Source organism: Aptenodytes forsteri, unplaced genomic scaffold (assembly GCF_000699145.1).
Source record: "Aptenodytes forsteri isolate BGI_AS27 unplaced genomic scaffold, ASM69914v1 Scaffold162, whole genome shotgun sequence".
NCBI classification, from domain to species: Eukaryota; Metazoa; Chordata; class Aves; order Sphenisciformes; family Spheniscidae; genus Aptenodytes; species Aptenodytes forsteri.
Window position 1 is genome coordinate 163,758 of NW_008795132.1, and position 27,089 is coordinate 190,846.

Sequence of the window (27,089 nt, forward strand, 5' to 3'; positions counted from 1 at the left end):
TTCATTTTAATATTTGACTGGTAGAGGGGGCCGTCAGCCGCAGCTCGACCCCAACGGGGAGCGACCCTTTCGGGCACATGGGGGAAGTCTTTGCACTGCCTGGGGCCACCTGCAAGGGCTTGAAGGCAGACGGGAACTGCTTCCCGTGTGATCCAGCCCTTTGCTTGGGTCCCCCGGTGACACGCGGCATCCAGCCCCACGGCATCGTGGTGTCCGGGTCACCTGGGGGCCCCTGGAGCTGAGACCTGATGTCGATCGTGCCACATAACCCTGGAAGGGGCAGTTGCAAGTCCTGCTCTTGGCTTGCCACTCTCACCAGCCCTATCCAACTTTGGTGACTGACGTTATCCGCCCTGTTCCACAGAAGCCATTCTCCTGATGAATAAGGCCCAGATTTCCAAAGACGTAACAGCTCCTACCTCATTAAATCAGTGGGTGCTAGGAGCCTGAGTTCTTTAGGAAAAACACCCTCCGCCTGTGTCCAAGCCCAGTCCCACTCAGTTCCCGTGCCAGGACAGTAACAGTTTCTACTGGAGGACAGGGTGTCATAACTCTGCTTAATAACCATTTAAATTCCTGTTTGCTTTAACAGCAGGTAGCCAATTGGGCTGAAGTTTCTCAAAGGTTCGATTTTAACTCTCTGAATTTCTTAGGCCGTTTGTCTGGCTTCCCTTCATGAGCTTCAGGAACAAAGTCTCAAGAGGCAGACCCTAAGGAGGCTGTTAAATCAACACACAAGTGTTTCTTTCTGTACGTGCTCATATTCAAACTGAACACATTTGCGTCCTGCGCACGCGTGGTCCTGGCCAGGGCTGGCAGCAAGCTCCAGCAGGGCTGAGACATCCCTTTGGATTTTCTCGTATGAGTAAAGGTGGGTCCTGGCAGCTTCGAGACAAGGAATATTTTCTTACTTTTTGCTTTAGCCCATAACTGGAAGGAGAGAAGGATGGTAACAAAGCAAACCTTTGAAATTATAGCAAAAGAAAGATGCTTTGTTGTAAAGCAAATGGGCACGAGCACTTTCTTCCTCTCACCTCTGGGCTGCTCTACACACCTACCTACTTGCTTCGCTCTATTATTCTGCCTCTTTTAATCACAATAGCTTGTCTTGAGCGATCTGCTTCCACTGAGGATGTTCAGCCGCTGCCAGACCTGCAGAGACAGGGGCAAGACTCATTCCTTGTACTGGTGGAGCTGGTCCCTACCTGAAACTGGGATGAAGACACACGGGTACAAACCGCAGCTCAGGCTGCCGACAGTGATAATTCCATGGCTGGAAATCCCACGGCAAACCTCCCAGCAGCCAAGGCACTGTGCACGTACTGGGCCACTTGACAGTTTGAGTCGTGACAAGGAGATCTCGCCGCTTCTTGGAGAGAGAAGAGGGCCATTTTTCCCGCTCTACACCAGGACTCTCATAAAAGGAATAATCTATATTCATTTGGATTATACAAGCTACAACACACACCTTAGCTTCAGTTCCACATTTAACCAATCGCAGAAGCCATTTGTTGCCTCGTATATTACAAAGCGATAGAGATTTAAGGGATAATGGTCATGGCGGCAGAGTATACAAAGCAATAAACTGCTTTTGAGGTTGGTTAAATGCCAAGTGATGCTGAGGCCTCAATGCCATAAACATTATTTCTATTATATGACAAGATAAGAGGATACAATAAACCACAAAGAAGAAAAATCATTTTCTGGCCTCGTGAAAGTTCTGGGCTTCGCGTTTCTCGGACACTGCACGAGCATCACCTCAGTGGCATGGGTTTAAGGGGAATAAATTGTTAAATTAAGGGTGGGTTTAAAAAGCAAACGATTGTTTGAGGAAATGGCCTGTATAACTGTAGTGCTGGAATTAGGACCTGAGTGATGATTTGTGTCACTTATAAAAAGTGAAATGGTGTGGAGTGGGGAGGCAGGGGCTAGGGAAAGTCTTGGTCCCAGTAGAATATATTCAATATTATGGCCTCTCCATTAGTTTGGGCAACAGGAGTGGACAAAACAGTTTTATTAATAAAGATGTTCCGCTGTTATGACACTTCATAAAGCCTCAAGCATCCAGCGCTCCCAAAGCTTTCATGAGAGGAGCAGAAGAGGCACGACTGTCGGAGAGGCACGGCTATCCACCAACCTACATTTCACGCTGCCAGCTTGCCTGCCCAAATCAGCCATCAGGCACCCTGAGAAGGGTTTAACACAGTTTTATAAGGGAGGATATAGAGCCAGGCATTGAGCTACTTCCCTCTGCCACCACTAGCTCACGGTAATGAAGCGGCACCAGAGCATCTGAAGCCCGCGCCTTCCTTCCAGACCTTTGCTCTAGATGCCTTAGACAGGACGGCCAAAGTTTTAATTACCTTGTGTTAATGAGTCAGAGCTGCCTCATTATGCAGACTTAGTTAATACCTTTCAACTTTAATGGCAATGCTACAGTTTACAGCTAACACTTGGTTGCACTAAGGCTGCCTTTCATCGCTCAGGATGTTTTAAATGGGATTAGAAGATTTTAATAATGATTAGCAGCGCACACCACCCCCAGATTAGTTTCACTTAGCAGATTCAATGAAAGCCTTACTTGAGGCATTGCTCTTCTGCAGACATTTCGGAGGCAGGGGCCTGCCTCTACCTCCCTCCTCGCCTTCAGGCAGTGGCACGGGGTGGGGGGCCACATCCCTGCTGGAGAATAGCTCTTCTCCCTCTACGTAGAGAGGGCTGGGGGAAGGGGGGGTCAGGGAAAAATGTGTCACCTGTCCCCTTAGAGAAGAAACCAGATCAATGACCTTGAGAAGAATCTTTTTTAAAAGCAGTATATGCGGCACATTTAGAAGTCAGCTGTGTCGCAGCAGACTCACTGTTGGGAAGTGATCGCGTACAGAATCCAAAAATAACAACCATTAAAGACCTAGCAACCAAAACATGTTTACATACCCACTGAAAGCCCACTAGCTGTGATGATACGGGGGGTACAGCAAGATCTGCTCATCTATTTTCAGTGGCCATTCCCTCTTCCCCCTCCTCACTTCCCTGAAAAGTTAGCTTTACAGCCTTTTTCTACATAGAAAAGGAGGAAAAAAAGGGCATACAGCATAAAAGACGGGGCTGGTACCAGCTACAGAGGGAAAGAAGCAGGTAATGGTTCAAAGAAATTATACCGGGAAGCAAGATAATTCTTTTTTCCTTTAAACTAAAGGGGGGAAATCACCGCTGGCTTAATAGTAATTGTCTCCAGTCTCCTGTTCAAATTAGTTTGGCTCTGCTCTCCCCTCTCCTTCTCCCGTGACCTCCCATGTTACTGCACATCTCAACGCAGCGTTTGCAAGAGGCAGATCACTAATTTTAGAGAGCGGAAAAGAACTGGGCGATTTGTCCCCATGCCCATCCCAATTTACTGAGGACCAAAGCAGCCTGTTCCCACGGGAGCAACCCACCAAAACCAGAGCGCACCCCTCGAACAGGGGAATACCCAAAAGAGCAGGAATCTGCAGGGATAAAAACACGCCAATGGATTGGGCACGGGATCAAAGGTTTAGAAGTGAGAGAAAGGAACAGAGACGCTGGAGCCATGGCGGTGAAAGGACCCAGTGAGCCAGGCGTTATCCCAAAACTGTTGACCCTGATAACCCAAGAGGCTCAACAGCCACCGGCACCCTCCCATTCAAATGGCTTTTTTCCTAAGCAAAATGCACCCAAAGGTCTTAAAGAATCAGAAAAAAAAGGGCTGAATCCTGCGAGGAAGCCTCCCTCTCCAGTGCCGGCCACAGTCTGGTTTGGTTTTGAGCTAGGAAAAAGCTTCCCGTGCTGTAAGCAATAACACAGCACCGCTTGGGCATGCATTTGTGTGCCTGGGTGAAAAAAAAATCAGATTACCTTCCAGAAAGTTCAAAACTCTGGATCGTACAGACTTTAACAGGAGCCGTAGGCACTCAGCACCTGTGGGAAAGTCAGGATGTTTCTGTAGCAGATCACACAGAGCTGACTGCCCCTTTCTGTCCCCTATGTTTGAAGACAAGGGTCTCGATCTTTAGGAATGAGGGAACAAACCGAGATAGGTGCAGTCCCCTCTGACCCTTATTAAGGCTTCACTTTAACGTGAGTCCATACAAAGAAGCCATTTCTGATGGGATCATCCACGGTGGCTTGTCAAGGGTCAGGGTGTAGTGCCAAAAGGCAGCACAAGCTGCTGGGGGAACAATGCAGCACATGCTTCAGAGGTCGAGCCCTGCGGGCAGCTGCTGGCCACCGTCAGCCCCCCAACTTCAAATTCGGATTTATTTTTCATATTGAAAGCTACCAATTGCGGTACCCTGTCCAGCTCATCGCAATGATCCAATTTTACTCCACTTGCCCCAGAAAGCACAGCTCACCGAACGTTAATTTTAGCTGACGATCCTTCCACGACAGTCTGTACGGCTCTCGGGTACCACTGCGCTTCCACAGCGGTACTGCTGCGCGTTAGTGGTGAGCAGGCTTTGTAAAGGCTCTTAAAAACCTTCAACGTGAAGCTGATGTACAGAACAGAGGACAACAAAAAAATGCACATAAGACACTAGGGCTTACGGGGAGAGGCTCGGGGCTCCATGTATTTAGTTAGTCCAAAGGACTGTTAAGGGGTGACTTGATCGGTCAGTAAACACCTGCAGACATCAGAAATTTGATAGGAAGGATCTTCTGTCTAACAAACCAAAATTAAACAAGATCCACAGCCTGGAAGCTGCAGCTGAACAGGTTTAGACTGGAAATCAGGCATAATTTTTCCTTACCAGCAAGAGCAATTAACTATTAGAACAACTTAACCAAGGGCTGTGGTGAATTTTCCATCACTGGAAATACTTTAAATCAAGCTTGGATCATCATTATTTAATACATGCTCTGGTTTGAACAGGTATTGAAGGACGTTCTAGGAAACTGTGCACGAGGTCAGGTTAGATCACAATGAATCATACTGGTATGAATTACCCGGATTCTAACATTTCAATATTAACATGAAGAATTGTCAGAATTACCCATAAGCAGCAGTCTGGAACAGCGAAAGGAGGAAGCAACCACCTTTATATGTCATTTGTGGGAGATTGTGGGAGATTAAATTTAAATACATTGTTGTTTGCCTTAATTGCTTGTTTGAATCCGATTTTAAGGTTGTATGATTGAAGTCCTCACATCATTAAGTGCTCAAATACAGCTAATACATTTTATAAATGACTTGCACAATTTCACAGGCAAAGAAGTTCAAGATAAAAAGCAGCCTACAAAAAAAAAAAAAAAAAAAAGAAAAAAGAGGACGATCACCTGCAAGTGGATAGAAAATGCTTCAGATGAGACTAGCGCTAGAATGACCAAAAAGCTGCAAAGTCCTAACTGTGTATTTTTAAAAAGAGCCCCGGTCCCCAAGAGTTACCAGATGAGATTTTTGACCCATTTCTGCACTATAAAAATATCACAGAATTCACATGCAGTCTCGAAGGACGTACCCTGGGGATGCAGAATTATCTTTAATTGAGAGACCCACAAGAGGCATTAAGATACTAAATACACTGAAGAATTGGGGATGACGACGACAGGGGGAGTACCCTGGGATCGGTTAGAGCTCCCAAACGCGTCACAGCCATAACAGTTTGGCAACCCGACATCCAACGGTTGCAGCCAGGAAAACAAAGTGTGTGCGCATCGCTTAATATCTAATTAAAAGCCACAATTCCCCTCCCGCCTCCTTCCCCTGCACAAAGCATCTTAGCATTTTGAGGTTCAAACGCTTCAGAACAGACGAACCCAATTCTCCCTGGACTTTGCACAGGGCTGTACTTCCACAGAAGCCCCAGTTTCTAACAGCTCCCGTTAAAATAGCCCCAGCAGTAATTGCACAATCCTCCTGTCCCTCCCATTAATACAGCGTGTGAGCCGCCAAGACGCTGCACCACCGAGCGCCGGAGAGACCCGAAGCTCAGCTTTAGGAAAGCACTAGCTTCATTGCAAAACCAAGCAAAATGCAAGGGAAAAGGTGCCTTCCCAGGCAGGCGAGCTTATGAGAAAGGTTGTATGACTGAAAAGGGGATGTGACTCATTCAAAGCAAGAATCGTTTGCCCTAGGAAAGCGAGCAAAAGTTTTGCAAGGCCGTAGCCAACTCTAGCAGGCTGTCCGCGGAGGAAAAATTCACAATGGGTCCTTTTTCTTTTTTCGCAAGCCCAAAATAGACTACGGCAGTTTGGGGTTCGCATAACACAAACCATCAACTGTCACATTCTCAGCTGCTTTACTATAGCATGCTATAGCAGCTAACTCATCCCGACAGAGAACAAATATCTGTCCTTTGGTTAAATAGCCTTGAAAGAAGATGAGCAATGTTATCAGAAAACATTAACAGGAGATCAGCATGTTTTCTCTGGGCTGTGTGGGTCTCATGGAAAACACCAGCAGAATAACAATACGCCACAAAGCAAGGCAGATTTCATTACTTTGGAGTGCCTGCACTTGCTCATAACCTGGATTTACACACTGCAAATCCTCTGATCTGATTACCTCCAGTGATCACGTAAAACACCGGCTTTAAACTCTTTGCCTCAGTGATAAAACAGCCACTTTGATTCACAACGACACATTCACAATAAAGTATACTGTAAACGTACCTGTCCACAGCCGGGGGCATTGCACACAAACGGCCTGTCGTCTCCCATATTTCATGCAGCTGAGCTAAGCTGAGGGGAAAGGAGAGAAGAGGAAATTGTTAAATAAGCTAAAAAAAATTAAAAATATCAAGAGCAGAAGCTGCCCTTTGCATGGCTGTAATTAATCAACGCTGTGCTCGCAGGGAAGGAGGATCTCTTTGTGCCCTAGACAAAAATCAGGGAAGAGAAATTAATCCAACCCAAGTTTAAATAAGACTTCAGAGGGCCCAGTCGATTTTTCACATATGAAGAGAAAGCGCTGCATCGCGGCTAGAAGGGCTCATTGGGAACCGTGACAGTGAGACAGCGCGGGCCAGTGGGTAGGAAAGGAGCAGGAGTTTTCCACGCCTGGGCTCCCACCAGGGCCCACCACCAACCCTCTGAAGGGCCAAGGGACTTTCTGCGTCTCAGTGTCACCACCTGCAAGACGGGGACAACGCTCATCTCTTGCAAAGGGCCGCCTGGCGCAGCAAAGACCTGCGAAACATCCCCCAGATGGAGGATGTCGAGGAAGGGCACAGCCTGCTTCACCTTCCCTTAGTATTTACAGTAGAAAGCACAGACACATAAGCAAAGACAGTGACAATCTACAGGAAAAAAAAAAGTGCAAGCAAGAAGCGATCAAATAAATCCAAGTCCTCTCTATGTACAAGTTATATTTTCAATGGGAGAGAACTAAAATTTGTCATTTAATTAATTAAGGGATTATAGGAGTGGTGCTCTGTTTTACAAGGCAATAATCTGGCTCCCTAGTGGGTAAACTACAAGGCTGATGGCAGGAGTAGTTTATCACAGATTATAGCCAAGGATAACAAAACACTCGGTCCTATTACGCTACAAGTGAAGCTATTCTTATTAATAAAAAATAAGAGTAAATAAAGTAACCCCCACCACCTCAAATTCAAGAAATAATGGTTCCCTCCACCCACTGATATTTTTATAGCAGGATTTTAAAAAGCTATAATAAAGCAAATGCTATCTCTTCAGGGGGTTTACTGTGCGAACATGTTCTGGCTGTTCATGTTGCTTCCAGCATCTCTTACTCCAAGTTCGGCACTTGGCTTCAGCGACGCATGTCAGCTTGCTACAGCCAAGAGCAGAAATGAAACCAGAACGTGGCCAAAACGCATTCACGAAGACACAAGCTCTTTTAGTTAGCTTTCTGCATTTCTAACCATTAATACACACGCGCGCGCGCACACACACACACTGAGCAGCCGCGAGAGGGTGGGGAGACTTGTTATTTTTAGGAGCTATATGAGAAAGTGCTCCAAGAATGCGACTTAGCAGCAGAGGGTGAATGCATGCGCTACAGAAAACAGTCCCCTTTTGCTTTTATTGAAAAGACACAGAAATCAATTATTGTTTAATATGAAAAAAAGATTATTTTTCTATTACCATGCGCTAGGGCAGCGTGCAGCTAAAATGGGTGGCTACAGGAGGTGGAATTCCCCTCCCTGAGCGCTGGCTCAGCCGCAGCACATAACGGCAACAACCAAAAGCTATGAGAAAGTAGCTGCCAGTTCTTCTCCCACAAAAAGGGGAGAGACATCCACAACACTAGACTATGTTTGGATTTATTAAGCAAAACTCCAGGGCCTATGCAAACAGGAACTCACAAAGGATAAATAGCCCTCTCACAAATGGAACAGGCGAGCAGCCAAAACGCTCCCTAGCATAGGACAAGCGTAGTAATAAAGGCAATAAAGATGGCCAGGAACATCCACCCACCACAGCAGCCCCCCAGAAAAGCCCACAGAAGTGAAACGGGGCTTGCAGAACTGGAGGGTGGCGCGGCAGGAGACGACAGCAGCTTTGTACGGGAAGATTAAATCCTGGCAAAGGCTAGCCTTGAGGTGACACGGGCGCAGATGACAGCAAGACGAGTCTGAGTGAGGACACATTAAAAAGGTAGGACTCTTCATACCATCCTTCTGAACTTCCACCGAAGCTCCCAACTGGGAACTCGAGAAACCAAAATACTGTCCCATTGCTCCTGCCTGCTAAACGAACGGGGATCTCGCCTCCATCTCTCCACAACCAACTGACCCTCCTCCAAGAGGAATTTCCTTCAGGCCCCAAAGCAGCTGACTTACATGCATCAGCTGCATCCTAACAGCGGACATACGAGCTGCTGTCACGACCTGCTCCGAAGGCACAGAGAAGCCCAGGCTTCCTCAGGAAGTTTTAACACGCAAAAGTAGTCTCTAGCAAGGGGGGATGAAGAGGTCAAACCTTCTTGTAATACCAAACCACTGTTCAGATCAAATCCCTGACACTGCAAAGAAGAGAAGCACAAAACTGATTAAACACTTTTTATCACCTGCACTTGAGGTCCAAAAATATTGCACCTAAACCTTCCAGTTAGCTGCACAAAAAGCTACAGCTCTGCATGAGTCAAGACACAGGGCTCAGTCCTTCATCACCCACTTCGAGCAGAGGGCAGCCCAATTACTACTCTTTCTGTAAGAAAACAGTAAGAGAAATCAGACCAGACACAAAGGAAACATCAACTCGATGACTACTAGAGTTATTTTACCATCACCTTTGCAGTATGGCGACTATGATATCAGGACACAGACCAAATAAAGGTCAACGGTTGCTGTCTTGGGCAGCCTGGACCTTGTTTTTTTCCCCTCCCAACAGTCTTACTTTGCGCCTGTCTTCCTTGCCCATAAGAGACAAGGATCTGTCCCACAGCTCTCAGCACAGCCAATGCTCCCGGGAGCTGCAGTCTGTGTTGTCTATCAGGCTGAAGGTAGACACAAGAGTCATTAGTTCCAGATTTCTTAATCCCTATTTAGTCAATGATTCGTGCACGCTTTGACAAGTTGGTTACCTGCCTACAAAGTGAGGGGCACAAGTTTGCACTCGTGGGGGCTCGCGGGTTGTGTTTGAACGGCACCTTGACGAAGTAAATAGCATCAGGAATGACCATACTTAGCGCTGGCGAGCTAAGCGCGCGGCCGCATGAGCCTGAAAGCTCCTCTCAAGTGTCCTCGCAGCCAGGTACGCTGGTGAACTGGTCTACAGAGGGAGCCTGGGGCATCAGTTTTTACAGCCTGGTCTCAAACTAACCGCAAAATTCCCAAGTCCTCTGCCGGTCCAGCACCGCATCCAGCAATTGTCAAGTGATGAGGCAGCTCCAAGTTAAGAGCTGTGGTACCGAGACAGCAGCAAAGTCACAAAACTTTAAAGGACAGTTGTAATGCCCCTTGCTGTCAAAGTCAGGCTGGTGCTGGAAGCGTTTGAAGACTGTTTAAATCACCCCTGCACATTTAAACTCGCTTGTGTGGGATGAGGTTGGGGATGCGTTTATTTCCATCAACAAACAAATCTTACGGTTAAACATGCAGCATAATGATTATGGAGGGAGACTGCTGTATTTCACAGGGCAGCCAACCCTGTGCTGTTTTTAATTAAACACAAGGCAGAGATCTGTCCTTACCGCTGTCACTTAAGCAGCTTGCTGCCTTTGCCAATATGAAGAACTTCGGGGTGTCTCTACCTCATATTTATGCTTCCGATGCATATAAAAGCTATTTGAGAAATTAAAGAAATGGATCAGCTGTCACTCCCCGGGCTTTGATAACACTAACTGAAACGGAGAGCAGGAAAACAAAACAAAAACCCAATGGCATTTCAGGCTGCCTGCCAGCTACTTCTGATAGCGTAACAAGCAGCTCTATTAAAAAAAAAATCGGGACCAACACACTGCAAAAAACCTCAGTTTACTCTATCTTGCAAAGTGTCAGGAGGATTCACTCATTCTTTAAAGAAAGATTTAGCTGCTCGTTCACTACAGAATATGACTGGTATGTACATACATGTGCTCAGATTTATATCACATTTAGTCAGGATAAATTGCTTCAATAAATTCTATTCTTAAGAACAGGCAGAATAAGCAGATGATTGGATACTGGGAACACATTCTCATTCCTCTTCCTGCAGCCACGGGACAGTATTTCACTGTTTTGATGATTTTTAGCATGTTGGAAACAGCAAGGGGAAGCGAAGAAATGCAGACAGATTACTGAAGCGTGCTTCAAAGTTCTGTCAGCGCAGACCTGACAAGCAACTGCCGTCTCACGGAAAACAGAAAAGACATTTTCAACCAAAATAGACTGTGCTCCCCAAGTCTGTATGTGTTTTTCTCTCTCTCTCGCCTTATTAACTCATGCAAATAACCTATAGTCTGTCTGTAAAAAGAAGTAAACCCAAAGCCACACTTCACAGCAGTCTCGAGTGTATGTCGCGCTGATAATCAGGCACCCCTTGGAGCCTGCACAGGGTATTTAAGAGTACAAATTTTCTGAAGACTAGCTTGCATAGAGCAGCGCTCTCAACAGCAGCAACTCCTCTGGAGCACGCACAGCATGCGGAAAACAGAATAAGCATGAGCTTTGCATCCAAAGTTGCATCTGCTCCGTAGTGGATCTCGTTCCCACTTTCAACCGCAACTTTAATTCCTCACCAAAGCAACCGCAGCATCGCGAGGGGATGTTTGCAAAGCTGGACAAGCGTAGCCAGGACAACAGCCACACTTCACCATTTCTCCAGCACTGCTTTATCCAAGGATGTCAGTGCCGACAGAGCAATGACAACTTTTTCCTGAAGTTAATCTCGTTCTCGATTTGTTGGGGACATCGCCTCTTCCTACTTCTGGCACGGAGATAAATGTGAAATATTACGTGGAGTGGTTCAGCGCATGCCAGGATGCTGGGCTGACATTGAGCTGACACAGGAGGCACTTGTGATAGCATCCGAGAGACGAGGGGTACTTCTGCAAACCAAGTGAGGCAGAGCCCCAGAGCAACGTTCACCCAAGTCCTATTCCCAGCTCCGTCACTGCCTTGTGCTGTGATCTTGGGCAACCCACTTACGATTGCTTTGCAGCTAGAGAAAACGAACCCCCTAGAGATTAAATGCACACCCACGTAGGCTCCACTTATTCAATTGCTGCATGAATTGCATTTGTAGGGTATGAAGACATTTAAAGTTTTAATTCCACAAGGAACTCGTGCACAAAGCCTTTTGTTAATTCAGGTCCTTAGCTGGGAGGGATCACATGTGTTTTTAAAGGAAAAAGTATTATGCATCTGCTGTGACTTGATTAGAGTTAAGTATTTTGCTGTGTGTGCTATGAGGCAGCATGTTTTAAATGCCCATTAACAAGAGCGCATTTTGGGCAGCCTGAGGCCCTACTGATAGCAGAGGGCTTCTATTAAGTTCAGAAGAACTACAAGACATTGTTTTGGAGATGATTATTGGTCTAATGAAAAAAGAACTGGAGACAAATCTACTTTACTTTGAGGCTTTGGAAAATCTGAGGCAAGAGTGTGAACACGGTGGTGCAGACGCCACATCAATTTTGTGTGCGATACACCAAGCATGCTGCAGATTGCTTAATAAATAATTCAGTCAGCAGACCCACCTGAAACTTGCTGGAAGAATTCCCTTGTGAAGAGTCAAGAGAATTAAAAAAGAAAACCCTCAAACAAATCAAAATATCAAATTAGCACCTGCAGAACTCAAACCATATAAAAATCCCCTTAGAACCATGGAGGCTCATAAATGAAAAATCTGTCACGGGCTGAACCTGGGCACAAGGGCTTGCTCTCAGCGATGAAGAAGGTGGCAATTCGCCCCTGTAACGGACATTAGGAAACCTACAGGCTTTGATACAGCTGCACTGAAGAGGAAACTACTTACCACTTTTGAACCGCTACCTAACAGAAGAAGGTCTTCTCCACGTTTCAGAACATATACCTATTACCTTAGATCAAATATATTTAGAACTATGTTTTAACTAACCTGTTTGCAATGTCTGGTGTAGGCAGGATCAACTGTAATCCAAGGTAGCCGTGAGGATCCCTAATCTAGGCAAGCCCATGCAAAGGGAAGGCAGACAGATGGAAGCGAAGAGTTTTGCCTGCAGCACCAGTGCCAGCACAGGAAGAGATTGCACGCCACGATGTCCACTGCGCCTCCTTCTACACAATGGAAGGAGAAGAGAAGGGTCTTCCCAAAGAGCTGTGTAAGGCCACAGTCGGAGCTGGATAAGCCTTTGCCAATTTTGTGATGACAAAGCATATTGTTACTTGGAGGAGATACACAAACCTCCCACTACCACCATTTTAGGGACGTAAAGCTCCACATACTTTTCAAATGGGTGCTCTGGAAGTTGCTTTGCTGTTATTCTTCCCTATGACTCTTCACAGAAGTCCGCCAGGAAGCACGAGAGTGCAAATGAGTTGCTGGGATTGGGAAGCAGGAAGGGGGTCCAGTCCAGGACCTTCTACCTGAGAGTCTTTTTAGTAGACAGCTCGTTTCCCCCAGCACAGGCCCTCCCTCCCTCGCACACAATTCTCCCCAGTCTAATAAGAGAGTTCTGCCTTTTCCCACCATTACTGCCGAATTTCTCAATCATCCCTTTTCCACCACCAACATCCATGCACGCACGCACCCTAGTCAGCCCAATCCCCTACCGCCTCCCTGGATAAGGGCATTAGCTCACAGGTACATTAAACACTAACAAAATGTATAATTTTAAACTTGGCAATGAACCACAATCTAGGTGTGAAGTTCTAGAGAGGTTAAAAGTGATGCCCGGATTCATACATAGACAGGATGATGTTGTCATCTTTAAAATTAAAATACGTATTTTACCCATCTAAACAGGCTCTTGGTACCTGCAAGAGCAGGAAGGGAAAAGGCTGCAGGTATCCAACGAAAGCTGAAGCCCCCCCTTTCCCATCCAAATGAACTGAACTGCCCATCAGATCCTCTGTTTATGATGAACTTGACTAGGACACTGGTCTGGGGATAAACTGGTTTTGCTTACCTCAATAATCAACATTTCCACTTATTTAAAAGTTCAATTCTTCCTGCAGACATTAAAGTCTGCCCATATGCTACTTTCCCCCTGGTATATCAGTCCATAAACCAAAGTGGTCCCAAAGCATGTTAACTAACCCATTAAGAAAAAAACTAAGCCCGTTATCCTAGTCTAGACAGACACCTAGGGGTAATATTTTAACTCCCTTAAAAGGAATTAGACATATTACATGCATCAACAACGGCAATGAAAGACCAGCCTTCCTGAAAAGGATTTCCCCCAGGACGCGTGTTGGCACCTCATGGAATCCATTTTAAAAACTTCCATTTGGAAACAGTGTAGGAAGAGACACGAGAAGCAGGATATACGTTTTCAAAAGCACATTCGGCATTTATGGATCCTGTTATTCAAGATGCTCTCTAGCCTTTCAAATGCACTATTTTAGCTTTACAGAGGAAAAGAGTTTCCGAGGTATGCCTGTAGCCACAGGACAAGTCACGGTTTTGGTTGGCAGCATTAGCCTGATGCCACAGAAAGGGCCACAGTCAGACTCTTAATTGTTTTCAGTATTGTAACCCACAGCCACACTTTCACAAGCGCACGTTACCACAAATATCCCACACCCTAGCGGTAAGTACACTCGATTGCCCTAATAGGCGTCAGGATCCAGGTACGAGCGGCGTGGGTTTTTGTGTTCGTGAAGCTTTTACGGACCTGTTCCAGCTGAATTACTGACAAGTAGCTGAGGTCTGGAAGCAGTCTCAAGCCAAGATTTGTAAATCTGAGTCATGCCTCTTCTGGTTTGTGAAAGTTGTGAGCAACCGGCCCCTCATGCCCTCCGAGGACATTGCTGGCTCTCTTACCCTCTTATGTCCAGCTGCCTCCGACGGTGGCCCGACATCTCCTGCGCCCAACACTGGGACCCTCACAGCTCCCACCAACTAGAAAGCACTTTTTTTTCCTGGATCACCCCAAATCCCCATCAAAAACAACCCCTTTTCCTTAAACCTCGGTGTTAAGATGGAAGAAACTCCCAGGTCATTAACTCTGCTGAACGTTGGGGGATAGAGTTGGTATGAAAAATGCTCTAAAAATAAGGCTCTATTGTTGTACTTGCATGTGACTATTGTTATTGCAGGAATGTTTGTGCCCAACACTCTTGCATCTGTGCCTTGCAAGACAAACTGAAATACTTCAGATCCCAATGAACGCTTGGGCGTACGCAAAAATTGTTCTGCTTCGAGTTTGCCAGCACAGCTCCCCTCTCCAGCACGAATGCGCTTACTAGTATATCAGTACAAGCACATTTATGGTTTATTCCCATAAATCATAAGGATAAACTTTACATTAATATGACCACAAAATTAAAGCTAGAGGTTGCACCAACTATGAAACAAAACCAAAAGAGCTGCAGAGCAACCTCCTAAAAATAGGCGTAAAGTAGAACAGAAAACAAAAGCAAACTGCACGCTCTCTGCTGACAGAAGTCTCTCTCCGCTAAGATTTACTCGCCTAGGAAGACCTGAGTGAAGAATGAGCTGCAAAATGAGTTAGAAGAAAGAAAATTGCTAGAGATAGGGACATCAAGAGAAAGGACGGACCTAGGGAACTGACTGTAAGTTAACGTTGTCAGTGGAAGGAGCGGTGCAGAAACAGAAGGGCTGTTAGTTTCCAAGAGATGAACAGACGCCTGCAGGTACGATGATCAAGCCTCCCTCGCTCTATATTCTGTCCGTGCATGAGTTTATCTGCGGTTATGTTTCAGATTCCAGCAAAAAAACTTCAGTCTCCCGTCACGCTCTCTTGCCCCTCAGATTTGCAGCCTCCAAAAGAACAAACAATTGCTCGAGCGCTGCACCGCAAAAAGGGACAATTTGGGGAATTTCAGCATTAGTTTTAAAAGTCTGACAAGAGTTACGGCAACGATGGAAGGAGAGGCGGCGAGGAAAAGCAGGCAAATCACACAGGATAACCACATTGGTGCCTCGGCGTCAGGATCAGTGCCGACACCATGGTGACTGCGGCACCCAGCGCCCCAAAAAGGCTCTTACCGGGGGCTCTAGGACGAGGGAGTTCATCTGACAACGGGCAACGCCATCTGCAAGCAAAAAGAGGATACCCAGATGGCCCAGTGCAACTGCCCTGTCCTGTATCACTGCAGGACACCTACTGGCACAGAGATTGTAACTGTTTTACTCTCCAAAATGAAAAAGCACCCTTCACAGTCAGATGAGCAACCTGATCTAGTTGAAGATGTCCCTGCCCACAGCAGGGGGGCTGGACTAGATGACCTTTAGAGGTCCCTTCCAACCCAAACTGTTCTATGTAAAACCCATCACAGACACCAGGCTCAGGCATGCAGGAACAAGCCCAAGCAAAGGTGCAGCTAAAGGTAAGAGGTCTTTCTACCAACAGGCAATACAGAAAACCTGTTTGCAATTGTCCCAGGCTATTAAACAGGGCAAAGAGTTTTCAAGAAGGGTGGAGGACCCAGGGAGGGCTGCAGCTTTTGTGGGAAAATTACAGTACTTAGCTGACAGCAGGAACAAAGGCAGAACCGGATCAGAAACGGTGTTCTTATAATAATCCCCACGTTTACCAAAAAAAAGAGAAAGAAGTCTTCCCACAGAAGGCTTCGTCACCTGGGATTATTGCGAGGTACAGCCTGGGTACTGCTACAACCACGGCAGGCGAAGCTTGTTTTCTCCTTGATCGAGTCACTGCGCTCCTCTTCTACTTTTGGCATGCCAGTTTAATGCAAAAGGTAAAACAGAGCTAGGAGTTAACTTTTTATGAGACTGAGCTACATGGGATTAATTTTCAGAGACTAATGAGTCGCAAGGCCATCCCAGATCAATTTGGGTAACTTTGTTGAGACCTGGGAGCCGTGCCAAGAGCATTAACAACCAGAGCCGCGATACAAACAAGCCTATTCAAACAGAAATAGTGCTCAAGACACTAGACCAAGCCCCAAGGACAGGCAGTACACTGCTACTGGGAAGAAGAGATAAAACCACAATAAACTAGATTATTATAGATGGCTGCACAGAATCTGTGCTGTAGCATACATCTTACTACAGGAGAATATACAAGATCGCAGGCAGACTCGAGACAGAATCTGTAATTGCCACTGGGAGCTGGAACTGGAAGAGAGGTTGGCTGCAATCAAAAACCAAACTGCTTCTTGGTAAGTATGAGGGAAAGCCAGACTAAGACGGCCATTTCTACTCCACTAGCCAAAAGAGAAGGAAGTATAAGGCACTGCCCCAAGCTCTCAAAAATACTAAGAGATTTCCCACTAAAATGCAAGGAAGGAAAACACGTTGCTTTGAGACCGTTCCAGGAAAGGCTCTTTATTATTTTTCTAAGTGCAGTCATTAATAGCTCTCTGCCTCGAGCTTCCTGACCATCAAAATGAATATTCAGCACACAGTGCTCCGAATAGGTCGGGATCAGCAGGGTCAGAGAGACAGCAGCAAGAGGCAGCGGCACCCAGAAAACGCATGGAGGGGAACCCAGTCCTTCCACGGCACTTGGCTGGGGTTTAGCGTCGGCATTCCCCACGCTACCCTGGATTAACGTACAACACTGCGGTGATGATTCGGAGCACCCTAATCCATCATAAAGTGGGGTAAAAACAAATAGGTCAAGTTCTTCCTTTAAAAAAAAAAAAAAACAACCAAGAAAACAAGCCACTTTAACATTTAGGCTTCCTTGTCGCAGGGTTAGCTCTATAAGACAGAGGGCTAGGTACCCAACCTGCTTTTAGGTGCTTTGCAAAGTCAATTTGGCACCTAATTTCCACTGGTGAACAACTGCTGACTCTCAAACTAAATTAGGTGCCTGCAGGGACTTAGGAACAGAGCTCGTTCTGCACCTTTGGGTGCCCAGATCTCTGTTTGACTATTGCCAGCTATTATACACCCAAAGACATTGCGAAAGATTTTTACAGGGAGAGGCCACCACCGAGCTTAGTGAAAATGTGCAGGCTGCTGTTAGTCCTAGGCTTTGACTTTAAAGTTATTTTGGGGTGTGAGGGAAGGAGTGAGAATGTTTGCTTTGTAACCAAAAAGCTACAAGAGAGCTTAAAATTGTCATCTGGGAAAGAAGGCCAAAAGCCGATGCTATAAAATCTGCTTTAGAGGCATAACACCCTTATGCTTTATAAGCTTGATAAAGCAAACCCAACTGTATAAACTGGAATATTGGCAAGGAGCTTGCTTGAAGTAAATCTCCAACAGACATACAGTATTTAACAAGTCATTACGAGTTAACCTACAGCGCAGGGTGAAAGCAAAGTCCAACCACTTACCATCTGACTGTACCTTTCTGGGTGTTCAGCACTGCTCTCAAGCTTGTGGAGGATCCCCTACCCACAAAAGCATCCCCAAATAGTCGGGACACTATCTCAATAGCATCAAAGATGCACTACACCCTTGCTTCTCGCTTGCAAGTACCTTAAAACAGCCCTGGAGCTTCACCACCCCAGCGAGCTGCAGTTGCAGCTATCAGAACGACCTTTCCTACCAGGCATGACATTTGGCCCTGAAGTGACTTAAAAAGCAGCTCTCCTCAGCTCACACAGGAGCAAATTAAGAGCCCGGCTGCAAAGAGTATTTCCACGTGCTTTGGGAAAAGGGTCAAACCTCACATGAAGCAAGAGCCACAAACAAGAGCCGCTCTCCTCCTCCCAGTGCGTGAGCGATGGGATAGGGATTGCCAGCGTCCTGTCAAACGTAAAAAAAACCTCCAGCGAAAGGAATAACACGGGCCCCAAACCAGCGCATCAGCCATGAGCGACTTAGCTGAGACCAGAAAAGCTTTTCCCCTGCGGTTACAGCAACAAACCCCCTCGGCTGAGAGCTCCAGGCAGCCAGGCGGCTTTTCCCAGCACAGCTTCCACCAGTCCTCCCAACTACACAACTTACACTGTTTATAACCTTTTTATAAACAGTAAGAGTTTACCGTTACCATAACAAAAAGTGTAATTTGTTAACGTTGCCTCCACATTAGGGTCTGGCAGGATAAAAACCATTATAGAAGCTCCATTGTCCAAGAGCCTGCTCGCACTGGCCAGCCTCCAGATCAGATCTGGCCCGGCCTCCGACTTCGGAGCAAGGTGTTAGAGAAAGTCTCGTGTCATCTTGGCGCGGCTGGGCCCCAGCCGAGCCACGTGGCTGCCCGCACATCACAGGCAGCACAAAGGGAAGGATACTGGGTTTTTTTTTTTAATCTATGCAGAACACCGTGGCGAAAAAAAAGCAGGTGAGACCAACCGCAAGAAGCTCGAGTGATCTGGAACCGTCTTCAGGAAGTCCTTCTGCTCTGTAACATCGAGCTGAGGGACACCGGTGTGCAGATGCCTTGCGAGCACTTCTCAGGTTCGGTGTTTTTGAGGTGCGAGGTCAGATTTCATCACGCTAACAGCATGCATCTTCCTGCTCCTCCTTTCACGGTCAGATTCCTGAGAGAGAAGTAGCTGCTGCTCTTCAAATACCTACTTTAACTAATCCTTGCCAAACACCACCGAAGCAGCCGTAGCTTGGCAAAACATGCTTTAACACAGGCAAGGTTTCTCTAGTTAGTTGCCAAGTATCAGATTTCTAATATGAAAAGGCATCTGTCCAAAGGGTTTCGAAGTCTTTGATGAACATGAGACAAAATCCAACGTAAACCAGCAAGTCAGCAACTTCCCCAGGCAAGAAGATGGAGAAAGACCATCTCTAAATCATCACCCAATTACACATATGCCAAAGCTGTGCTTCCACTCCCAATTTCTGGAGGAAAGATGGACTCTACAGGATGTCCCTAAGGTGTTTACACAAAGACACAAGGGAGAGACCAAACTGCAAGACCCCGACAGCGGACAGAGCAGGACTCACTGGCAGCACCTAGACAGGGTATTTGATGGGAGCACCTAGCCAGCTCCCATCAAATACAGCATCCCACCTCAAAAAGCAGCAAGGCCCCGGGCATGGTTTAATCACCAACTGGTTGCTCCAGGACCTCCTCCAAAACGGGAGGAACTTCATGGAAGTCCCCGAGCCTCTCCACTGAGGTCAGACAAGCCTCCGCTTAATTCCCACCACTGCTGTCACCTCCAAGATCAGAGCAGACACCGTGTCTTTGGCTAGACCCAGAGGTACATCTGTCACCAGGAGCAAGGTAACAACCTAAGCGTGAACCCAGAGTGACAACAGGCGAGAGTACACCTGGATCCAACTCCAGCCAAAGCAACACGGCACAAACCTTCCCCACAGTCTCAAGCAAAAAGCTTTTCTTTCCTCCTTCACACCGCAACCAAGTGAACCCTTCCAGCCCGCAGAAAAAGAGGCTCTAAGCAGAGATCACCAGATAGGAAACGTTTCTGGCGTTGCTTCCAGCAGGCTCGAATCTGTAGCATGACGGCACACTGAGTAAACAGAGACTCTGAAAGGCGGACTCCAAGACGCACGCAGGCAGCCTCCGGATCTTGGCACTACAGCTCTCGGGTCGCCTTGCGCTTCTTCATTAGCGGTGATACATCTTCAGCTATATACTTCTTCACAGCAGGGACAACATATTGCAAGAGCTCTACTACAGGAGAGAGAAATAATTCAAGTTTAAGAAAGGGAGGAAAAAACCTAAGAGACCCACTGTTTCTTACTGAGTAGAGATAATTATAAGAAAGCCATGACAAGCCTTAGAGAATGCATTATTTTACCTAGGAAATGCCTAAGTGACCTAGAAACCGAAGTCCCATTTCCTGAAATTATTTAGCCGCTTAAGAGCCCTCGTTTCAATGAAAGTGAGAAAAAAAAGCTGCTGAAAATGGGACGTAAGAGCCCAAGTCAAGCTTGAACATATTTTCCCCACAATGGTGCGTGAAGAGTTTTAAAGGAAGATCAAAGTCAAGGCTGCACGGAGTTAAGAACAGGAGAGCCTCCTATGTAAGTGACTACCTATGGATAAAACTCTTGTCAATGAATTAAAGTAACTGAAATAGCACCAGCGGGACAGGGGACAGAGAGGCACGACGCTCTTGTACATACCTGTGGTCATAAAGTAAAAATATTTTGTCCCACCTGTTATTATTTACATCACATGTGGGCATTTTTATTTATTTAGCATTCGAAGGCACACACATTTTATGGCGTCATTATTTGATATGCGAGCCCTAAAATCAGAGGGGAGCAAGAAATATTCCAAATATAAGCAATGTCTAGAAATCTGGTACATTATTGTGAGTTGTTTAACTAGAACTGCATTCCGCCTTCGGAATGATTGCGTTTTAGCGGTGAACAAAGCAATGATTTCCCATATATAGTTTACATAATTCAAAACGTGAAATCTTACATAGATGAAGGATACAGTGTCCTAAACATGGATCATACAAACGGGCGCTCTATGTGCGTTAAAAATAGAGAGCTTTCCAAAAACAAAGGAAAGGCAGCGTGGGGTAGAAAGATGAAAAACATCCACACGAAGAAGAGCGAGCGTCCCTCAGGAAGTTTCTCACCACCTCCACCAGAAAAACGTACGTGCTCATTAAAACGCTGCCAACGCACTCAGGATTATGTTCAAAAAGACACATTTTGTCATGTTCGCTTTGCACGTGGCTCGGTCAGAGCGAGGATCTGCAGGATGAGCAATGCTCGCTCTTACATAAACTCTCCAGGTTTGTAAGTGCACTCTGCCATATAACGACTTCTAATCCGATTAAGGTTGTAGATAAACTTCCTCAGCTCCGTTTTCATACGGTAAATCTACCCCGCGACACGGGATGCTCAGCTAAATCTCTGCCTTCACATTTTCGGGACCCAACAGTTAATCCCAGGAGACCCGGCACCCAGCTGCTGTCACCTCTGGTGACAATCTGCCTTTGGATCTCATCTCCCTCTGCTGCTCCTCCTCCGGCTCTATTTTACCAACACTCAAAAAAAAAAAAAAGGGAATATTCCTACCGCAGGAACAGTGGAAGAATGGCCCGTGAACGGCTGCCAAGCCTACCTTCAGATCCCGCTGCAATGAGAACAGCCCGAGGTAGAAGAAAACTTTACTTTTCACTGCAAGGAGATTAATTGGCGAAGCTTTCCCTCCCCACACACAACCTGCTTCAACTTCACCAGCAGTTCAACCTCCCTCACTTCCAAAACTTCTAAGGATTTCCAGCATCTTCAGCCGTGGACACGACCAGCTGTACCTCTAGAAACAAGTCTATTTTAAACACCAGCTATTTTAAATAATTGCGAGCATCAACTGCTTCGCGATTTGCAGATTTGTTCCCTTCGTCTCAGCAGACTCAGCACCAACAAGAGCTTTTTGGCAGAAAACCCAAGAGCCATGTTCTGCTCCAAGTCTGATTTACTCACTTTGGAAACAGTTAAAGGGTAGAAGACAGCTTGGTACGGTTAGTTACACAGGTATAAATACACTCATTTGGGCATTGCTTATTCCCTAGCACTGCCAAGTCCACATCTAGCCAAGTCCTTAATACACTGAAGTCTGTGAAAGACTCCTTTTTTTATTATTATTATTTTAAATAGTAACAATGGTATTCAGAACGAGGTCTCTGCCAGCCAGGGCTAAAAACATTCTCCATAAGCACAAGAAGAAAAAGCTGTGCAAGAGCTCTGCTAACAGCAGCACTGCAAGCGTGGCAGCGCGTCCCCAAAAGGCAGGGAAGTGGTGAACTTTGCAGCTTTACATACTTTGGAACTCCAGGCACAACACGCATTTCATACTAAAGGAGTTCAAACATCTTCCCCCCCCCCCCCTCAGGAGAAGGGGAAGAAAATGTCTTCGTACAGCTTCTCTTTTAGGATTTATTTGGTAGCCGTGCCTCACAAAGCGAGCTCAGAAGCGAGGCTAGCTCTTGCAGAGCATGCACAGAGAAATACCCCCAGTGGGTAGCGTGGCCTGTAGCTGGCAGAGAGGCTTTGTTTATTCATGAACCAGCTTGCAACGGCTGGCATCGCGTCTCCACCGCCGCTTTATTCTCTCGCGCAAGGGTGGGACAGCAGAGCGGCATTCCAGACCGCTGCAGGCTCTCCGCGGGCTGGCTCGCTCCTGCAACGAGAGCGGCAAGCGCCGTTCGCAAGTCCCCACGCTGCTCCCCGTGAGCCAAACACGTTGCTTTCGTCGGGAAACTTCAATAAATGGCTGCTGTCGCCTGGGAGCTCAGCTCTGCGCTTGTACCGACGCAGGACAGCAGCCCCTGCTCACGTACAGCACCAAAAGGGAGACGTGGAGGTAGGAAAATTCGCCCCGGCCAGCTTGGCCTCTCACCGCCACCCCAGCAAAGCGTGCAAAGAGCTTAGAGGAAAGAGGTGCAATCCAAAAATCCCGCTCCACTAAATAATTAGCCAGCATTAAAATTAGGTTTGGCCTGGGTGAAACCACATTGTGTTGGGAGTTGGTTGAGGCACTGAATTTATCATGTTTCAAAAACAAATGTCAAACTTTGGCATGCATTAAAATACAGCGTGTGCTGTATAAAGGCTACCGTATGGCTGACTTCTGCATCAGCACGTGCCCCTCCAGGTGTATCGGGGAGGTGGAAAGGAAAAAAAAAAAAAAAGGCAAGCAGCTCTTGGAAGATTATGAAATTGAACTTCAGAGAAGCAATTAAGCCAAACTCCCACGAGCCAAGACTAATTGCAGCAAACTCATTGTAAATACCAGCTCTAAAGAGGGAGAACAAACCCTAGTGCGCGAACATCAACCAGCAGCTCGGAGAGGAACCTCCGTGGATGCCAGCACCTCCAAGGGCTGCAAATCAGGAAATCCTGGTGTCCTCCAGCACGCGTGCTCTCCACGGCCCGCTCTCACAGCTTACCCGCCTGCGTGCGCATCGCTCGGAGGAGGGCTGAGGCCGCAGATACAGCTTGGCCAGCCTCAAACTCCTGCTCCCGCTGCTTCTGCCGGCAGAGCAAGGCTGCGCGCAGGTTAAGCCTTAACTTTTTCGGATTTGGGCAAAGCAAATTAAAGCAGCGGAGGAGGAGCAGAATTAAGAGATTCGCTGAGGACTTCAAGTGACATGATGTAGGAATTCCTCAGCCAGACAAAAAGATGTGACAGATACTGTGATGTGAAGGCTGAGCATTATGTGGCTGATTAAAACCTCAGTTTTATATTCAAAAGGAAGTGAGGCTATAAATGTGCTTTTGTTTTAGTGTCTATAGGCAGCTTCCTACACACCTCTACACCAAACAGAAACCATTTCTAGCTCCCCAGGGAAACCCAGTCCCCTTGCTTACACCTCTGCTCAGCCTACACCACTCAGCATTCACCCATTGTATTACAAGTTCCTCGAAACCAAGACCAGGAAACAGGATTACTTTAAAAAGGGAAAAAAATAATAATAATGAAGTTACAGGAAGCAACAGGTCCTCAATCCTGAGGGTCGGTTACAAAAATATTTCTTCCCAGAACTGGAAAGCCCTCTCAAAATGCATCGTAGTTGGGTGCTAAACGACAGGGGGAAGAGCGGTTTTGGAAATCTGGCCTCAATTCTCAGTGCTAGGAACATTTACCAAAAAAAAAAAAGGAAAAAAAAGAAAAAAAATGCCCCAAGAAAGTCAGAAGGATAAATAAAACCAAACAGAACGTGAAAAGGCATCACATGTGATGCAGCAGAAAATGAGTCCAAATCAAAATCCAACCCAGAGATCCTCTACTAACACATGCTGCAAAAAACAACACATGCACCACGAGGCCTGCCAGAAGCCAAGCGTATTTTACTAAGCCGTTTTAAAAATGTTTCCATCACAAAGAGGCAGCAACCGACTCTGGGCGCGGATGTGTCCCAGTTGCCCTGATCCCCGCTGCACACCCTCAGAAGAGCTCCAGTTCCTCCTGGCTGCCTCATCAGGTGAAACCGGTGGACCTTGCAAGCAGGCTCCTGCGCGTTCAAGGAGGATGGAAGGAGGATTCCGTTTCTTCCCCACAACCATGCTCTCGCACCCGTCCTCTCGCGCTTCCTCTCTCAAACTTCCCCATCTTTCAAAACGGGCGAGGGAAATTTCCTGCCTGCCCCATGCCACGTCCACAAAACCCCCTTTTAGCCATCCTGAGAACGTCCTCCACAGTCAGCGTCTCCTCCAGTCGGGCTCCGAGGGGTTTCGGAAGAGATGGGAATAAAGACATTAATGAGAAGTTTGTTTTTAAGCCACGTCCTTTTATTTTTGCCACCTTCCTACACGGCATGTCTACGCAATCACCATCGTAGTCATGCCACACGGATTTGTACGTCGCTTCCAAGTTAACTCGGCCTAACAACAGTCCCATCAACCAGCTTAGAAAGGGTAACAACACCTGCAACCTGCCAAGGTGGGCTGAGCGTCTAACAGCGGGACTCAGCAAGGCTCAACAGCAAGTTCATTTTCACCCGACATCTTCGTCAATCACACAGAGAAGAGAAAAAAAAAATCAGAGCACTAAATGCATACGGTGGGAAATGCTGGAGAAGACTGGAAAATAAAGAACCTTGAGAAAACAGAAATAGGAGCAAGAATAAGTAGAAATTAATGTTAGAAATACCTTTCAACAGGGGAAAGTTAAGTTAGAGTGAAAGACAAATTGCAGGTGGAAGGTTTAACATATTCACAAAGTTTGTGTAAAGCTTTTCCTTCTTATAATCTGAGCAGACAGAGAGCAAGGAGGGAAAGTCCTGATCTCCAGCACTCCGATAAAAACCACGTCCAAGCTATTTGGTATCAGAAGGATATTGGCAAATTGGAAGGCATTCAGGAAAATATAGTTAAGCAGCTGGAGGGATTGATTTACAAGGAAAGATTAAAATAACTAGATGCCTAGTTTGGCAGAACGGTAAGTAAGGTGGACATGATAATTTTTTACAGTTAGTTGACAGGCAAGTGCCAAAAGGGAGAGGAAGTGTTTAACATGCTACAATTAGGTATAACCAAAGGACTGGCATGCAATTAAGGAAATTCATGGCTGCATTAAAGTTCTCCAAGCAGTGAGGTCTATCGGATACTAAAGTAGCCTCCCCTTTCTCAATTCCCCACCAACTTCCAGGATCAGAAATAACACACTCTTCTGAGAAAACACCATCCCGGCCGCGGGTAATCATTACAAACCTCGCAGGTCGATTGCTGACTAGCTGCTTCCACCAGCTGAACCCACTCCTTCTTTGTTTGTTTGTTTTTAACACTAAGAGCAAACAAGCAGCCCAGCACTCTCCAGCCCGCAAAGTGATTACAGTTGGCAACTGTAATTACCCCACTCATGTCACAGAAGGTGAATATGATCTCTCACTTTAAGGAAACAAGGAGCAAGGACGTTAACCCTACTCATTTTCCAAACGGGAATCTGGCTGTTGAATCCACCTCCCGCAAACTTCTCCTCCACATTCAAACAGCAAAGTTATTCTTAGTCTCCGCTGAGAAAACCCCAATCCAAAAAACCTGTCCAATAAAGCCAGTGGTTCAGAACTGCCGCTCAATTCCTCTCCAGAAATGACCGCATTTTAGTGACAACTATTTTTAAAGCAGTTTGCAAAGAACTAGAGAACCCCTTCAGACCGTGCCCTTCAGCACTGCTGGCGGAAGAAAGCCCCTGCCCAACAAGCACTGTAATGAGGCAAAATAAATTGGGAAGTCCACTGAAGCGTTAACGACACGTTTATATTGTACTCCTGCACGTTAAATTGAAATGTTGTCTTTAGAGGGACCTGAGCCAGGAAAGAAGTGATAACTTCATAAAGAAAGATAACGATGGGACTCAGTGAAGAAGAGGCGACGAAGAAAAAGACAGAAAGAGCAAAACGGGGAAAGCTGAGCAGAACAAGGAGTTTCTGTTGTCACACACATTTCATCTCACACCTGAACCGGCCGATCTCCTTTCCTTAGTAAGGTTGAGGGACTCCATACCAACGCTTCTGGCAGTGGGAACAAAACAGCTTTGAGACGTGACCCGGGTTGTGCTTGCAAAGTCGGAGCTACTGAGCGGCAGCAGATTTCACAGCACCAGCAGCAGGTGAGCAAGTGCACGGTGAAACCTCACCGCTTCAACAAGCTCTCAGAAGTTTGAGCTCTCAAAGTCCCCCAGTGAGAATTACCCCCCGTTTCAGACTTTGGAAGAAACTACTTAATTCTCTAATTTCTGCTGTTTGCATGTCTTCCTTTACTCAGTGCTGTGGGAGTTGCTGGTCCCCCTGGGACCACGTGGGGTGGGATGGGGCTGAGAGCCCCCCATCTTCCAACACCCTGCAGACCCACAGCCGTTCACCAGCCTACACCCTGTTCCCCACCTCATCCCCATGGGCACCTACAGCCTCTCCACATCCCTTCTACATCTGCTTGCCACCGGGAGACCCCACACGTAGGCCCGGATCCTCCCCAGCTGCCTCAGAAGAGTCACAAGCCACCACGCTGAGCCCAGACCCCTCTTCATGCAGAGGAGGGCCGAGTCCCAAGTAAAGGGCTTCCCCCAGGACCTGCACCTCAGGGGGTCCCTCCCAGGATCCCCTCTAACCCCTGAGGTCCCCCTATCTGCCATCCCCCGGGACACCCCATATCACTTCAGGGTCCCCCAGGACCTGCACACCGAAGGGTCTTCCGTACCTACAACTTCCAGAGATGCC

At 46.7% G+C, this 27,089-nt stretch overlaps 1 protein-coding gene across 1 annotated transcript in view; it reads right to left on the minus strand.

The window, feature by feature from the left end:
- The window catches only part of ATF7 (activating transcription factor 7), a 67,773-nt gene extending 41,192 nt beyond the window's left edge, over positions 1 to 26,581 (minus strand). The window contains exons 1-2 of the mRNA XM_009278371.2: positions 26,329 to 26,581; positions 6,628 to 6,696 (exon numbers count right to left, since the gene is read on the minus strand). Of these exons, the coding sequence (XP_009276646.2) occupies positions 6,628 to 6,675 (48 nt within the window). The 5' untranslated portion in view covers positions 6,676 to 6,696; positions 26,329 to 26,581. The remainder of the gene's footprint in view (positions 1 to 6,627; positions 6,697 to 26,328) is intronic.
- Positions 26,582 to 27,089: the final 508 nt, after the last annotated feature.